The following is a 17,431-nucleotide window of genomic DNA, read 5'->3' on the forward strand; positions in this document are numbered from 1 at the left end:
CTCATTAACCCATCCAAATCATGTGATATAATCACTAATAACTCCCAAAAGTGCATTTGGCACTAGTAGAAACCATGCTGTAGAATCCAGAATCAGCTAATGATATTCTTTAATGTACATTTGCTTGTTAATCCTGGGAACAATTTTCCATTATAACTATCTGCATCAAGTCACATCAATGAAAGCAGAAACATTAGTTTGTGTAAAGACAAAAATAAAGGCCTCCCATCAGCAGGAGCTCCTCAACAGACACACAAACACAGGAATCATTCAGGCAGTCTTGATTAAGCGGAAGTGTATTTAAAGTTGGAGCTAAAATAAGCATGAGCATTTAAGAAGATCTTCAGGATGGGCGGTCGGTGGCGTAGTGGGTTAAGCGGCCGCCTCGTGTGTAAGAGGCTACAGTCCTCGCTGCAGCCGGCCCCGGTTCGAATCCCGCATCGGACGGCCATTTGCTGCGTGTCATTCCCCCTCTCTCTGCCCCCTGCTTCCTGTCTATCTTCGGCTGTACTATCAATAAAAAGGCATAAAAAGGCCAAAAAAATACTTTAAAAAAAAAAAAAAGAAGATCTTCAGGATGAGCCAACAGGATTCAGAGGACTGCAGATGTACCGCCTCTCAGAACTCTCATGAACACTGTCCTGTCAACTGGCCCGGACCAGGTGCGTTATGATGCTCGATGAGCAAGTGGGCTGTTAACAATTTGTTTAAGGAGGTTGTCTTCCCTCTAGCGGCCAAAAATCAATAAATGCACCTTTAAGTAACCTTAGACAACCTTGAGGAGGCTTTTCTCTACTTCCCCTTCTTGGCCTCATTGTGGCTTTGAATTATGTGAGATTATTTTCCATCATCAGCTAATGTTTTAAACATTTTTTCATAAGTTAGTATGGTGAAAAATGTTGATCAGTGTCAAGTCAAAGTCACGTCCTCAAACTGTTGTGTTTTGTCCACGACCCAAAGATATTCAGTTTACTGACACAGAGGACTGAAGAAACCAGAAAATATTCATGTTGGAGGAGCTGAAATTTATTCTTGATGAAATGATCAAAATAGTAGTATATTAATTTACTGGCTGATATTTATACTTACAATTACTGTTCAGATAATGTATCCACAAGTGACATGAATTCAAATCTGCTGTGATCTAGGAACTATTTTCTGCAGCACAAAAAGTCCAAATTCAGGAAGACTGGATGATCAACAGCTACGTGATGTTGTTTTTAAAGCTTTGTGAAGCACAAATAATTCATGTATTTAACACCACTGTATCAGGGCAGTGGCAGATTTTCCAAACCTTTGCCATAAGACTGAAACTCTAACCCTTTAGGAAAAGAAAATATCAAAAGATGATTGCATTAGGAGAAAAGTAACAGAGTCTGGCTCATCAACATTCTAAACAAGGATGAAATTGAATGGCATATTTAAGAGTCGGAGAGAAGAAGCATGAAGACACACGCACATACTCTTTTCTTGGTGGTGTCAATGAAGGATTTTCATCATATGACAGCTGAGTGAAGAATGGTGGAGAGATGAAGCCTATCTCCCACCCTCGTATCATAATTTAATCAGCAGTTATTAGTTTCCAACAGTTCCCTCAGCTCAGACAACAGATGCTCCTCCTCCTCCCATACAGGCCGACAATACAGCGGGGGATAATTATTGGGAAATATCTGTCACACCCACTCGGGAAGGACTGACTTCACTGACTGATTTCACAGAAGCTATTCTTGGCATCAGTGTTGCTTTAGTTCATTGACAATGCTGCGGTAATCGAAGAACAACACTTCAAACGTGAACTGTAACCTGCTGAGGTGCGGTGTGATAGTGTGTGTAACAATGAGGAAAAGACATGGAAGATTTCTGTGCATGAAGTGAAAACAGAGAAGTGTGATGAATCAGAGGGAAGCTGAACTTACTTTGACACCATCTGGTTTTTTGTTCAGCAGGCTCTTGGCTGCTGTTGAGACAAAGACAACAATGCAAGGAAATCAGTGGGCTGCTGGTGTTAACACACACGCACACACACACACACACACGAAACACACATGCATGCACTGTGTCTTTTCAGGGCTGGACAATTACTAGCAACCTCAAAGTGGGCCCTGCTAGATTTGGAAGCAGAAGAGAAAAAAAAAATGCAAATTAAGTCAGGAGATGAAATAAAACTTAGGGAGTCATTAGGCTGGAACATGCAATTAGATCCATGTGACTAGACTACAGGAGACACTGTCAGCAGCACCGGGCGCTCACTGCAGCCATGTCCAGGGAACTGAGCTCTTCAGCTTCTCTTTCTCTCAGACAATTTTTCAGCTCAAACACACTACAAAAACACTTTTGATTCGTCCACTGAAATCATGTGAGTGGTGATTGTGTGTTCAGGTTTTGGTGGCCAGATGAAGACCACCTCCTTTTTACTTTAACATGCAAAGACAGTCGGAGACACGAACAGATGATTGGTAGTGGCAGGGTGAGCAGCACAGAGGATTCAGGGGGTTTGTGAGTCCTCTAAGGCGGTGAGGGGTTTATTCTCAAACCATAGACATGAGCATGTTTAGTAACTGATAGAGGCTTTGCAGTGACAATGAATATCTTTTAGCATCCATAATGAAGGAAGATCTTTCAAGGAAAAATAACAACAAAAACTGTAATATCAGTCAATACAACTACATGATCTAATCAGATGGGAGTTATTGTAAAATGATATTGAATATCTCCCTTGTTAAAGTCCCTGAGTGTACAGTTTATATGATTTGTATTCATATTGTTCTAATGACATCAGTTTTGTTTGTCTTCTTCTTTTTTTCTTTTTTTAAACACCATGACTATGAGTCACCAAAATTACACAATTTAAAATCCTACACATGAGGGCAGAGACAACAGAGATCTGCAATTTTTGTTCTCTGTTGTCTTTTGTGACAACCTGTTTGTTTAGTGATAACAGAATTGGAAAGAAATGGCAAAACTATGAATTAATGTAGAATGATTCTACAGTGGCCCAGATGACAACACTTTGCTACCAAATATGATTATTACCACTATGTGACAGTCATAAATGAACACTGTTGTTCAATGTCTTTATCTTTTTCTTTTTTTTCCAGATGTCAGATGAGTTCAGAAAATGACATGACTAACTCTGAAACACTCTGAGTGAGATGAATTCATCTCTATCTCTCTGCTAGGGGTGCAGGGGTATGCTCAGGGTGGCCTCAGCATGTCATCAAGCCACCCTTTAAGGACCGCCCACAAAATCCTGGACTGAAAACTGGTGAAAAACTGTTTGAACGATATACGACTGAAATGTGTAGTTAGAGGTTCAAAGTCTTTTCAGCAACTATTTTCTAACATATTTATTTTGTGTGTTTTTAAAGAAATCTCGGAACTGTCTTTACATGGACTTTAAGTTTTCTGTCTTTCTGATCACTTCTGGGTGATTTTTCACTAAATCTTTTTCTGGATGTTAGCTAAATGACATATTGTTAATGGCACTGCATAGCAAGCTTTATAATGGCCTAATGTGAGATGGCATGAATATGAAAATATATTAAATATATAAGACAATGTTGCTAATCTGTCATAATCACACAGTGAGAGTAATTTTCACTTTCTTAAATGGCCCAGAACCTTCCGCTTCCATGTACGGAGGTGATAATAGTCCGTCTGTTCCATCAACATCCATCCATTGTTTTCTGGTAATATGCTTGTGTCTATTATATTTGCAAATCATTTTGGGTTATGTAGTTTATGACTGTAGAATCCAAAACAACTATCAAAAGTTGGAGTGCAATGTGTCTAATGTTCGAGTCATAAATCATATTGAGTATGCTTTGATTAGATGACCACCTTCTGATCATTTGCATGTCCTGTAAGATCTTTCCCCCAATATGTCCACCAATGAATGCTCTGTGTCAGCTGAAGGCTCTATACTGGAGCTTTAGTAGGGATGACATGCCTCAGTATCAAACCTGGCAGTGTAGTTTGACACTGAACAAGTGCCAGCTACACAGAGAACTCTTACCTTTCACATGAGTAACCACACAAGAGGAGGGAGGAAGAAAAACAAAAGTAAACACTAAAGGCATGATCACACATTGATTGAATGCTGCCAGCTTACACAAATAAAATGAACATGAATAAAACAATATAAGCTTGACAGTCATTTGTCATAATGGAAAATAATCGATAGTGTTAGACTCCATTTGAGTGTTTTGCCCTTTAAAGAGGGACCCGAAGATGGGACTACATCGATCTGTGCGGTCATTCAGTCTCTGCTGAAAGTGACCGAAAAGGCAGGACAGATGGAGCTTACTGGTCTCTAAAGGCCAGCAAATAAAAAACAGCAGCACTCCAAAGAGCTGCATCTTAAACAATGCCTAAATACATAATAAAGACAGAGTTAAGAGGGTGTCAAGGAAAGAACTGTCATTAGTTATAGGAACCAATATTTCAGGCAGGACTAGAAGCAAATGCCTTCAGTCTTCATGAGTGTTGGTTCAGTACTACCTGAGAAGTTGCGAGTGGCGAGCATGGTAGTCAGGATAGCACCCTAGGAAGAGAGAAATGGACGTTGAGAGGGCGAAACTCCAATGTTTACTCAGGCTGAAAGGTTAATGATTAGATATTCTGGTGCCTGGTGCAGATTTTTGTAGCATTAAGTGGGGTTAAATGTAACAAGGTCTTCTGAGGAACTCATCTTGTAGAGTAGCTCCTGTCACCCACCTTGAGTTTCCTTCTGGCGTTGAACTTCTTCAGGCACTCCACAGTCTCCTGTCTGTGCATCATGGATGCCACAGTGGAGCGTTGCTGTAAACACAGAGACAGTGTGTGGCGTTATAAGGTGTGTTCACAGATGCTAACCTGACTGGATTGAATTTTGTGATGACTGAGTCATCTGATTGGATGTGGGACACCTACGCAGATCCAGGGGTGTTTAAGAGCATCTGTAGCAGTCACTCTCTTAGCTGGATTGATGGTCAGCATCTTGTTGATCAGGTCTTTGGCCTCTGGAGTCACCGTGTCCCACTCAGGAGAAGGGAACTGTTCAAGGAATGACACAGAAATCACTTACAATTTCCCATCAACCATCAATACAGTATCTCATCTCATACCTAGATTATGTCTCCATTTGATTTATCAAGATCAGAGTACATTATTTACTTGACTAAACTGTTCCTTCTCATGCACAAGTCAGCTGAGGTGTTTTCTGTCCCTTATAAAGATCAGTGGAGTCTATGAATACTGCAGGGAGTCTTGGAAACGACTAAAATGTGTCAGTAGCATTGAGTTTGCTTTACTTAAAGTTGGCATCAAATGCTTGATCAGACTTTCAGACTTAGTAACAGATATTTTTCTTGACACCAAAACCCGTCTGTTGCATCCGCAATGCTGTTTTTGTTTCATTCTCCATGTGACTTTAAACCCGACCAGGAGTGTTTCAGAATAGTTTTGCCCGCCAGACTTTGTTAACTCACTCACATTTGGTAATTTTTGGATTTATGTGCTGCTCAACATATACATATGCTGCGTAGTTAAATTGTGAAAAACAAAAAAGGTGTGTGAATTCATTTCCTTACTCATGAAACATTTACAAAGTCATTGGTTTTTCTTTGAAAGATGTAAATCTGCTTTATTTACATGCATGTTTGTTAGCTTGCTTCTTCCTCTGAAGTGTAGTGGAACTGTGTCACCTGGGTGCTCAGGTGTGAGCGAGTCTGCATGTGATCAAAACTCATCAAAACGTTGCCCCATAGCACTACTCACTTTAAAAAAATGTCACAGGGTATCTTTAAGGTATTAAAAAAGGTCGTTTTGGTGTCGGCACCCAAAGTTAAGTATTGTATTGGCACTGATTCAAACAACGCACAGTGCTGCAGAAGTGTTGAAAGAAAGGTGACATGGATGTCAAAGAGTATAAATATTTGGAATCACTTTTTATTAATAATAACAGAATGCAGCATAAATGAATTGTACCATCATGGTCTATCATCCATCGATTCTTAAAATGGACAGAGTCAGCAGACTTTTTGATTTAACAGGTTTAATCATCATTCCTCCTCTCACTTCATCTGGCTGCTTGTGCAGTGGAAAACAGACAGCAGGTACTGTTTGCAGAGTTACAGTACAGCCTGTCTGCCATGGTTCAGTTTGCCAGAGATACTGAAGCAAACACACAAATGTGACTACACGTCCTTACATTTGGTAGGAAAACAGCAAGAGTGTTCTTTTAGCCTGACAATACGGATGTGTGTGTTACTATCAGATATCAAACTACAACTACAACTTGAGTTAGGAATGAAGTCGGAATATTCTGAGAAAAATGTGTGAATGATGTGAGAATAAAGTTTAAAGCAAGTTGATAAATCAAATGTGGATGTTTTTATAGATGGAGTTCTGAGAGAGAAATAGAGAGAGAGTGTGTGTGTGTGTGCGTGTGCGTGTGCGTCGCTATAAAACTCACATCATAAGCCCCAGCCTTAATCTGCTGGTAGAGTCTGTGCTGGTCCTCATCCCAGAATGGAGGATATCCCACTAGAAGGATGTAGAGAATCACACCTACACAACACACACACACACGGTCAAAGTTAATCATGATGGACACATTTTGAATCATAACTGAGTTTCAAAGCCGACACCCTAAAACATACAGTGTTAATGACTCCGATCCATAACTTTGCACTACAGGTGAGATCTGTAGTCTGTGAGGTGAGAGCTGAACATCAACAGATACATGTGCACACACTATCGGATGTCTAAATAAAGAATGGTGTGGCAGCAGACACACACTGTGTGTTTGTGTTTACTGGTGTCACCAGAGAAGGTGGTTTTCCATTGGCTGGCCGGTTGCCATGAAAAAGATGAAAGGCCCTCTATCTGGCGACGGGACGGTCTGACCACAGACAACACCGCCTCTATTGTTTCTGCGGTCTCAGTGAGTCTGCACAGGTGTGTGGAAAGGACCACGTGTTTGTGTGTGTGTGTGTCTGACATCTCAGGCCCAGGTGGCCTGGCCCATCAGAGGGGTGTGTAATAAGCATCAGTGATGATTAATTCAAGAGGTTAGAGCCCTCTGTACTCCTCTTCTGTGGTACATAAACTAGAGTAACACACACACACACACACACACACACAGAAAAAAAGACTAAATGAAACAACATTAAAATAAAAACTGAAATCATTTAAAAAGTATCATTTGCAGCCAGCTGTTATTGCTGTATATCGTTATCGCTGCTCATTGTTCTATTTTTTGGCTTTGGCCCAGTCATCTTTTGCATTGTATTGCTCAGCTGCAGGACATCAGTGTTGGCCAAAGGGCGAAGATGAAATGACATCTACGTTTCCTGTCAGTGAATATTACCAAACCTTTGGAAAAGCAATGAGAACATCTGACACCAAAGATGAAAATTCGTGGTTGAAGGTAATTAAGTATTTGTTTGTTTGGGGGCCACAGGATCTTATCCTGTGTGGCTTTCTGTTGGGTCTGCTGCTCTGTAAAGCACTTTGTAAAACTCATAAAGTTATAAGTTATGAAGTTGTTATTATTATTATTGTTATGTTTATTTTTCTAAGCTATAAAAAGTACTATTTTATCATTTAAATATAGTGCAAAGTCTTTAGCTTTCTTTCCATCCACATGTATCGCCAATTTCAACTGAATGTTAAAGGTCCAGTGTGTAAGTATTTTCAGAATAAGGCAGGCATGGAATATAATATTCATAAATATGTTTTCATGCATGTATAATAACCTGAAAATAAGAATCTTTTTGTTTTTGTTATTTAAAAATTCTCCTTTTTTTATCTACTGTAGGAGCGGGTCCTCTTTCATGGAGGCTGCCATGTTGAAACATCATGTTTTTACAATAGCCCAGAACAGACAAACTAAATAGTGACTGTAAACAGGGTCCTTATTGTGTTGTTTCTCCTTTACTCTAGGTAGGTGACGGTGATGTGAGGAGACTGCAATGCAGAGATTACACCACTAGATTCTACACACTGGACCTTTAAGTATTTCTGTAAAAGGAAATCTAAATGGATGATTGTTTCCACCCACTACACATATGCAAATATTAGGAGCTGGTTCATTAAGCAGTAGGTGGCATCAATTCTCTAGTCGGGGCTCGACTAGAGAATTTCTTTCATGTATTAATATGAGGAAGGATCTGTTTAATATCAGATCATGGATGGATTACAGAGACATTAAAGTTTCGCTGAGTCAGAACTTATTAAAAGTCGCCTCTCTCTCTGCCCATGTCTGTGTGTTCAGTATGGAGCGGGCTGCAGGAGGCGATTAGCCTAGCTTAGCATGAAGAAACAGCTAGCCTGGCTCTGTCTAAAGCTCAAAATAAAGCCGACCAACAGCTCTAAAAATGTCATATTATATATATTCTATATATAGTATTCAGAATCAGGAAGAAAAGCAAACAAACAAATGTGATTAGACTAGTAGCAGCGGCTCTGCCCATGGCGCTGTGTGTTCTTTTGAAGTAGTGGCAGTCCTTTTGATAAGCACCAGGGAAGGCTTGTGATTGGCTGGTTCAGACCATGACATTTGTGTGCTACTAATGATAAGCAGCTGCTCCATGAGGCTTCCCCCAATTAAAACAAATCAGGTTAAGTTAGCCCTGAGTCTTACCGCAGGCCCACATGTCCACTGGCTTGCCGTAGGGATCTTTTCTCAGCACCTCTGGAGACAGGTATCCTGGTGTGCCAGCAAAACCTGGAACACACATACACACATAAACACACCGCACAGAACAACCGCTCTAATATAACTCAAGCTTTGACCAGGCTGCACATTTTTATTTAGTTTATCCTGATACCTTGTCTTCCCCACCTTCTGCGTGTCAAAGTCTATCAAAAGCTTGTTAGGACCCTCTCTTAAACATTTCACAGTTGCTAAGGATCAGTGGTCCCATAAAGTTAAGTTTATGAAGCGAGGCTAACAAGCTCCAAGGAAAACATCCCATTGTGGGTCTGTCGTTTGGCTCGTGACCAGCGACACGCAGCCTACTTTTTAAAAAAGCCTCAAAGTACCAGCTGACGACTAGTTGTAAAGTCAGAAATCGAAGTGAACTGGTTCCAGATGGAGGCTAGAGCTCAGGGAATAGAGCAATTATTTCTCTCATCTACAGGGAATAAAGAGAAGAAACAGGTCTGAAATATATTCAATCCAAAGTTGATATAAGAGCCGAGAGCAGTGGCACACCTAGTCCCTTTAGATAGGTAGATAGGTCTTTGATCATAAAATAGTATAGCATAGTAAGAAAACCATTTCAAGAAAAGTAGGCCATTGGAGTGAGACCTTTCCTGCACAAATGTTACACTGTCATCTGAGACATAATGAAACATTTAGAGAGGTCTGAAATTGGATTTGTGCATCAGCAAAATACTGGAGAGAATAGAGGGGAGGTTTGGATATGAGAAGTCAGATTTTTCTGAAACTATCTCTGCTGTCAATTTAGATACAGATATTTGTGCGGGGGGCTTTCATAAAAGCTGGCCAAGAGCACGTCTATAGTACAGCAACATGCCAACAAATGGATTCTTTGAGTCGCCCAGTGATGGGCCGGTGGTAGTGCTGGCCTCATTTCACAAAACATTTCTAAAGACGCTTGAAATATACAAACCTGGTCGAGATCCTAAATTACAATGGTACATATTAAATGTTTTTATCATACCATCTCTGAAATCCCCCAAAGAAAGTGATTGAATTTGGGAAGTTAAACACATCAGGCCAACAATCAGATCATGTCTTTCCATATCACTGAAATGTAATCATGGAAAGCATTGAAGGCCAGAACCAGAACAGAAGAACTGATACAGAACGTGGTGTGTACTCACCAAACCATGCCTGCTGATCTCCCTGCACTTCAATGGCCAGGCCAAAGTCTGCCAGTTTAACCGCCGCCCCCTTCAACTTGCTGGCTAGGAGTAAATTCTCTGGCTTCAAGTGAAGAGACACACAAATTAAACTTTCAGTACTGTGCACTGATACAGTGATGTCATTTTAAAATGAAAAGAAGGTAAAGCCTAAAGATTTCTTTGTGTTTTTGTTACTGGCAGCAGGAAGGGTTGTTATAGTTCAGAGGAATAACATTAAGGGCTGATGTCATTCAGTGAGTTTAAGCGTTCAGCAGCAGTTAGGACTAATAGCTGAGCTACAGGTCAAATGTACAATTAGAAATGTCTACTGAAGAAAGGCCTGTTAGAGCCAGAGTCCAGCCTCTTCACACGCAAAGTCCCACTGACTCAAATTGAGGCTGATTACCTTCAGGTTCAGTCCAGGGCCATGCATGACCTCAGCCCAGCAGCATGGGTGTATGTCAACTTCAACAAAGATGCTGGCAGGCTGCGATCAAATTGGGCATGTGAGCCCAGCTGGTGTGTCACGGACCAGGTGAGAGAGGTGGACCGTGACTCATGCGGAACCCCAGCAGGAGGAAGGGGTGGGACGGAGATTCCGGAAAGGTTTGGAAAGGATGAATAATGTATCTGCTGACATTTTCAAAGTGGTTTCCTTGATGGAGCCAAATCAGAAAAGATTCATAATGACTGAGCTGTCATGTGCAGTAACGATAACAAAGGGGAGGATGCTGTTGATCAAAAGGGAAGCTGCTTTTATTTTGAAACTATTATCCCCAGTTATCTTAAAAACAGTCAACTAAGCCATAATTCATACTGAGCATCTATTATTTCACTCTCACATTGTTTCTATATTTCTGTCAGCAACATTGGGTGCTTTGCTGCAAAGTTTATTCTTTATCAACCTTTATTCCAACTTTACATAACAGTTATGAGAAGAGCCAATACATGTATAATAGAAGATGGCTGAATCTTTGTCAATTATCAAATGAGAACTAGACACCAAGATGGCCAGCCTCTAAAGACATCAACGTGTCGCTATTCAGGTTACATAGGTTATAAATGTGGTGACATGTCATACGCATTAGGAAGTATACTGCAAAATCTAAAGTATAACCAAATGTTTGGTCTTCTCAGAACAATCTATCAGTTCATCCAAACTTTGGAGGCTGTTTGGATAAACTGATTTTTCAGCCCATCAAATGGATCTGATTTATTTGTCGACAGGTAATTAGGTAATTATATTCATAGCTGCACCTCTGACTGGATGAGAACATTGTTTCTGTTGCTTGTGAATTTGCAATTGAAGTATTTGTACTATTAAATACTGTGAGGTACAAGAATGTTGCCCATGCAGCATATAAAGGACATTCCTCAACCTCACAACTTTTAGCTCACTTCATCATTTCATCTAAAATGATACTCCCTGGATGTATATTATGAAGCTTACACCTTATGGAAAGCACTGGAGACAGTATGAAAAGCTTGGTCATCACAATAAAACGTTTCTGGATTTCTAGCAATCCTAAGATTTGCTAAAATATCTAATAAACACTGTAGAGGATCTGTCAATACATTGCAGGTCTTGTCTGAATGTTTACATTTCCTTCTGACTGAACAAAGAACCAGATCTGGATGACTCTAACCGTCCTGACTGGCCATCAAGAGAAAAACTATTTAAGAAACCTCCAGAATCTTTTGTGATACTTATTGACTGGGTTCAATGGAGGTCCAGGATGAATTATGGCTTATACAGCTCTTCATACTCTGCCTACACAAAGTGTTTTTATTACTGCCTGAGGAATTCATTCCAGAAGGCATCAGCCATGTCATTCGTTGAAACCAACTGAAAACCATTTCCATCAGTCAATGTTCGGATTTCAAGGTTGCTTGAGCAGTTAGTAGAGCATGTGTGTCGTGCAGTTCCTCAAACATTTGCCCGTGACAAAGGTTTGAGGAGGCAGAGGGAAGGAAAGAAGGGAAAAGAGAGGTAAAGGGAGAGGGTTTGGGTATCATGCAGTCATTGCAAACACTCCCTGCCGTCGTTTTACCCCAGCCCACTGCAACCATTCCATCTCAAGCCCGGAAAATAAAAGTCATGTAACCTGGAGTGCAGGAAAGGGTTCAAAGAAGGAAAGGAAAGTGAGTTTTGAGTTTGTTCATGTCAGGTACAACTATGGCATGGGGTAGATCTTGAGAGCCACTAACCCTAACCTAACCCACATAGCCTCTTGGGTCAGTTTAGCCAAACTTGTTTAGGAGAGAAAATTAAGGCAAACCATACAACTATTGCCCAGCTGTTGTTAACATCCATTAAAGTTGATAATCTGACTTCCTGGTCCAGCTGTGATCTACTATACTATGCGCACACAGTGTTCCTGTGAATCTGGCATTTCAATCACATTCAGGTTTACCACTCACAGTTGGAGCGTTTCTATGACTTCAATCTGCATAAAAACCTTCCTGGTTGAATCATCAGTATAATAAAAGAAGAACATCTGAATTAGACTCAGGTTGAGTCATAAAAATGTCAAAAGATACGAGCATATGGACATAAAAACCTCAGAGGAACTACTAGAGTTAACTACCACTCCCATAGTGCATTTTGGCACTCAATCGCCAAGCTTAAACTTCTGTTACCTACAACACTGAGAGCAGAAGCTAAAGATTACACTGTTGTGAAAACTGTTGAAACAATCTGCAGCTTCAATCTTTCACATTCTAGGTCATTTTTGATTTATTCCACAGTTATGGTACTGTGTTTCATTGTGAATTCGGATCTCCCCACCGGTCAGGCAGAACAAAAGTTTCTTGGATGAGAGGAGAAACGTCTTCATGGAACTAAAACCCAAGTCCAGTTGCGCCAGATTTAACCTTCTTGATGATGCTACAACTCCTCTTAATTCCGCATAGTGTGGCCTGAAAATAAAGCTCTAGTTCTAATAAGCTGTAACTTGAGTTATGCTTTATTAGTATCAAGACTGAAAAGAGAGTTCTTCATGAGCCGCATCACTAGAAGATTTGATAAAGTGCTCTATGATCTGCTTTATGATCACACAGATGGTACCATATGGATGGAGGGTGCTCAGTGTGCTTCACCGCCTGTTTATGCATCACTGCTTTTACAAATCACTGAACCTGCAAAGCGTTCAGACAGCCTTTAATTACTACCTAGTGTGGCTCTCAGGGCTTGCAGATAGGGTTACGACGGCCCCACGCATGCAAACACAGTCAAACTTGCAGCGTGCTGAATACAAATAAACACCCAGAAAGCATTTCGCCAACGGCAACGTGCAAGGATGTGGCCAAGTTCACCGACAATCCGCATATATTGCGGTTGTAATATCAGCCCACTGCACTGTACATTCACCTTGAAAATGTTTGTTGACTATGCAAACTCAGACAAATACATGACTGGGTTTGTGAATGTACGGTTCATATCAGATTGATCAGGATTTATGCGCTCTCCTCACTGCTGGTGTGTAATAGCTGTAATTGGATTCTGTCTAATACAGTGCACCAGTAGATAGAATTACTGGCCTGCTGAACCAGAGCTGAGGGTTCTGCTTCAGTCTGAAGGGCTGCTACTGTTATTGACAAATGCACGTACTGAACCTGCTGCCAAGATGTTGCACACAAACAACTTCCCACACAGGTTTTAACTGATTTATCCCAAATGGGAATATCCCACGTTATCCAAAAAGATTTACTGTCAGCAGAGACTTAGTATAATGTGAGTGTGAAGTCACTGAACTAACTACTGGTTGATTAAGTACTCTCAGAAGACAAAGAGGCATTCTTCTGACCGGATTTCTTGTCTCGCAGGGATGCTAGACTCAGTGTACAAGCAGAACGACATTGGCTTGTACCACCAGACTCACAGTTCATCTCTGCATGAGGCCAGTGGCTCAGGGCTACTTTAGCTGATACTAGCATAGGACACATGAAATTTACATGTGTCGATGTTTCATATTTTGGTGAGCCAAGTCAGAACTGTCAGCCTTTGAGTTGATTGTGGGTAACGTATGTGGCAGGTTTTGACAGATATGCATAGAATTAAAAGACTATATTTGTATTTGTAGCATTGATTTCCACCGCGTGTCCAACAATAGAAGAGCAAAGCTAAATCGGTCAAGTACTCATTCTTGGTGGTGCTGCACATATTGTAGCAGTTTAAAAGCAGGCCTGTATACGTGCCAATACTGTTCCACAAAATGTTATACTTATGCAATAAAGCCATGTGTCTAGACTCTTCACATAAACTATGAACTTTTACAAGAACTTTATAAAGGCAGCTCTGTATTGCTTTCCTGTGTATATTTTGGACTGTGCTCTAACCCCAAACCATTATCTTGAGAAATGAAATCACATGAATACACACACACACATTGTGGCAAACACAAATGTGTTTTCCATAGTGCCTCTGCTCTGCAGCTTGCTTATTTGTTTTGGATGTATTTGTTTTGCCTTTGTGTGACTGCAACGAGCCGCGGCAGCTGCCTGGCAACAGCCAATCAGAGTGCGGAAAGAGGGCAGTCGGCGAATGCAAAATCCGAGTTTATTATTGCCAAGTACCAAACCTCAGACCTCAGACACACCTGGTCCATTTGCTTAGCAAATCAGAGCTTTGGGAGCAAACCACAAGGAGAAAAAGGAGCATTAGAGGTAGAAACAAGACCGCTGTGGGTGTAATGTCTGCTAATGTCTCAACAACATTCCATCAGTGATGACACAGCTGACCTCCAATAAATACATGCTCACATAAATACACTCCAGTAGTGACCAAGAACTAATGTTGTATGTCTAACCTTACAAAACAACCCCACTTACAAGATGGTGTTTCAGTACATCTCTGTTCGCTATGAAAACTACACCTTTATTACTCGAAGGTGGACATCATTACCACCATCATCATTACATAATACTAGATAATACTAATATGCTATAGCGAAGAACAACAAACAACTTAAATTAGCATAATAAAATAACAAAACTATACGAGACGATACGGTCAGCAGAAAATATTAGGGCCTAACTCACCCTCCACCACCAAGTAAACTGGTAAAAATTACATAAAACAACCCTTTGTGTAAAAGCATGAAAGTAAAAACTGAGAGAGTAGATTTACATCAGCGGAGATACGAAAGAAAACCAAACAGGAAAAAAAGGACAGGGAAGACATGTCGTATGAGTGCGAGGCCACAGGATAAAGAGAAGAAGAATCAGTATTTCTTTGGTCTTTAAGAAGAGTCTACTTACCTTGAGGTCGCGGTGGACCACGCCCATCTGGTGGCAGTGGAGCACAGCCTCTAGGATCTGCTGAATGCAATGACTGCATGCAAACACCAGGGGGCCATGGGTTAGTGACAAGCTACCACTCACTGTCTGTGGCTGTGAGCTCGCTTTGACACTCGGGGAGCTGCTGGCCGTGTGTGTGCAGAGTCTGTACAGCAATGTGGCAACTGACCCACCCCACCCTACCCCACCCATAATGAGGGGCACTTCAACAAAATGGACCAATGTTCAAAATGTTTTTTTATGTTGCCACGGTCACTAACTGATCAGCGCTGTAATTTCGTCATCCTCCGTTCACACAACGGTCGGTTTTCTGCCCGAGTCTCAAAACAGAAGTGGTGTTAGCTCCTGGCCAACTGGAGGCCGGACCCTGAGAGGCGAGGAGGGGAACGTAGGAGCTGACGGAGGGTGTGGTTTGAATCTATTACTGGTTCTAACTTCAATTACTGAAGCTGAAATTTAGAAACCCTTTTCATTTTTATTGCTATTGACTTCAACTCCAGAGAGTTTGGACTGGACTGGACTGAACAGCAAAACAAAAAGAAAGTTAAACGATTCATTGTTTTCAAAGTTGAGATTGAGAGTGAAACATTATGAGCCAATATTCAGGAAAAACATACAAGCAGGAGACAGAGATTATTGCTTTTTATTGATGACAGCCATCGCATTTGTTAAACCTTAACCTCTTCAATATGACGGCCGTGCAGATGCAGAGCTGACACATACAGCAGACTCACTTCCAGTCTGGATGGAGGTGACGTTAATGAAAAACAGGGATTTATTCATCTCATATTGTGTCTAACTTTAGTGGATCATAACATAGCAGGTAAAAAAAATTAGGCCTGCAACAGACCGGGTTGTTTTTAACCAAGCAGTGGATACCAGCAGGTGGTTAGGAGTCAATATAATCTGTCAGAATCACAGGCACATTTCCCTGGCATGTTCAATTTTCATTAACAGGCTCATCAAGGTAAAGACAAAAGGAGAGGGAGACTCGAGTAATTCTCACATTTACTGTTCAGGACCAGTCTTAGTAAGCGCTCCAAATTTCATGTAGTTAGGTAGAACCTCAGCAACATGAGATCACAAATGAGATCATGATTCTGGGGTCTGTCTTGATATAAACAGTTCAAATCATGGCAAAGATCCTGATCCATTTGAAATGTTTGACAACATTTATAGGCCAGATTGAGTATTTTATATGTTTTGATAAGGGTTTAATTGCTTATTTTGATCTGAAATCAAAGCACAAGCAGTACTGTATTTGTAGTATTTGTACTAGATCAAAACTGTGGTACTTTATACGAATAGTCATACATTTCTACAGATGGTACCTAAAGCCACAAAACATTCTTCGTCGTCGTCGTCCTCCTCCTCCTCCCTCAGCTGTCAGCCTCTCAGTGGCTGTGTCAGAGCATGGTTTTGGACAGATGCTACATGCACTTTGTGCTCTGGCATACAGGAGGGGCAGGCCATGATGACATCTACCAACCGCCCCCCCCCCGACGAGACTACATGACCTACCGCCTCCTCTCCAGCCAACCTGCCCACAATGCCCTGCAGCAGGTGGATCTGAAAACACTCACTGTCAGGTGGCGGTGTGTGTGAGGGTGATTGGTGGAGGAGGGGGTGTGGTTTTGGAGGAGGCGGCACTCAGTGATAGGTTAATTGGTCGACTGATCAGGCAGTGGAGAGAGCGAGGCAAGGTGCCACAGGTGGGGCAGGCCTGTGTCTGTTTGCTGTTACTGTCGTCACTTACTAACCTTTAGGTCCCTGTGCACTATGCCATTTATGTGGCAATGATTTACACTTTCTAGAATCTGCTGTATGCAGTGACTGTGGAGGAGAGAGAGACCAGGCCAGAAGCAAGAAGGAGAGGAAGAGGGAGAACAAGTAAATGTCAGGAAACAAAGGAACAACAACAGGCAGACAGAACACACCAAACACATAAAATAACAACACTCCATTGACAAAGGAAACAGTTTAAAGGAACAGTTCCACATTCGGGGAAACACTTGTTCGCCTTCTTTTCAAGAGTGAGCTGAGAAGATCAATGGCAATCAGGGTGCAGTTAGCCTAGCTTAGCATAAAGACTGGAAGTAGGGGGAAACAGCTAGCCTGGCTTCCATTTCATCCACATCCACTGAGCACTTGTGTGCAGTACCCTAGCTATAATGCAGGTTGCCAGAGTCTTAGTGTAGATCACTCTACCTGGCAAGCTCACTGATGAGTCACTGCACCCAGCTGTTGTTCACCAAGAAATAGTTTGACACATAACTCC

The 17,431-nt window shown here is 41.3% G+C and overlaps 1 protein-coding gene across 24 annotated transcripts in view; it reads right to left on the reverse strand.

The window, feature by feature from the left end:
- camk2d1 (calcium/calmodulin-dependent protein kinase (CaM kinase) II delta 1) overlaps positions 1-17,431 on the reverse strand; it is an 82,275-nt gene that overhangs the window by 17,604 nt on the left and 47,240 nt on the right. For 9 of the 24 annotated variants that reach the window (XM_027288072.1, XM_027288064.1, XM_027288082.1 and 6 more), the window contains exons 6-13: positions 15,115-15,187; positions 9,835-9,937; positions 8,627-8,710; positions 6,455-6,549; positions 4,912-5,034; positions 4,717-4,800; positions 4,501-4,543; positions 1,917-1,957 (exon numbers count right to left, since the gene is read on the reverse strand). In XM_027288072.1, the coding sequence (XP_027143873.1) occupies positions 1,917-1,957; positions 4,501-4,543; positions 4,717-4,800; positions 4,912-5,034; positions 6,455-6,549; positions 8,627-8,710; positions 9,835-9,937; positions 15,115-15,187 (646 nt within the window). Of the gene's footprint in view, positions 1-1,916; positions 1,958-4,500; positions 4,544-4,716; positions 4,801-4,911; positions 5,035-6,454; positions 6,550-8,626; positions 8,711-9,834; positions 9,938-15,114; positions 15,188-16,913; positions 16,987-17,431 lie in introns of all 24 variants that reach the window. The other 15 variants (XM_027288067.1, XM_027288083.1, XM_027288080.1 and 12 more) reach the window with 3 other exon arrangements.

Source organism: Larimichthys crocea, chromosome XIV (genome assembly GCF_000972845.2).
Source record: "Larimichthys crocea isolate SSNF chromosome XIV, L_crocea_2.0, whole genome shotgun sequence".
NCBI classification, from domain to species: Eukaryota; Metazoa; Chordata; class Actinopteri; family Sciaenidae; genus Larimichthys; species Larimichthys crocea.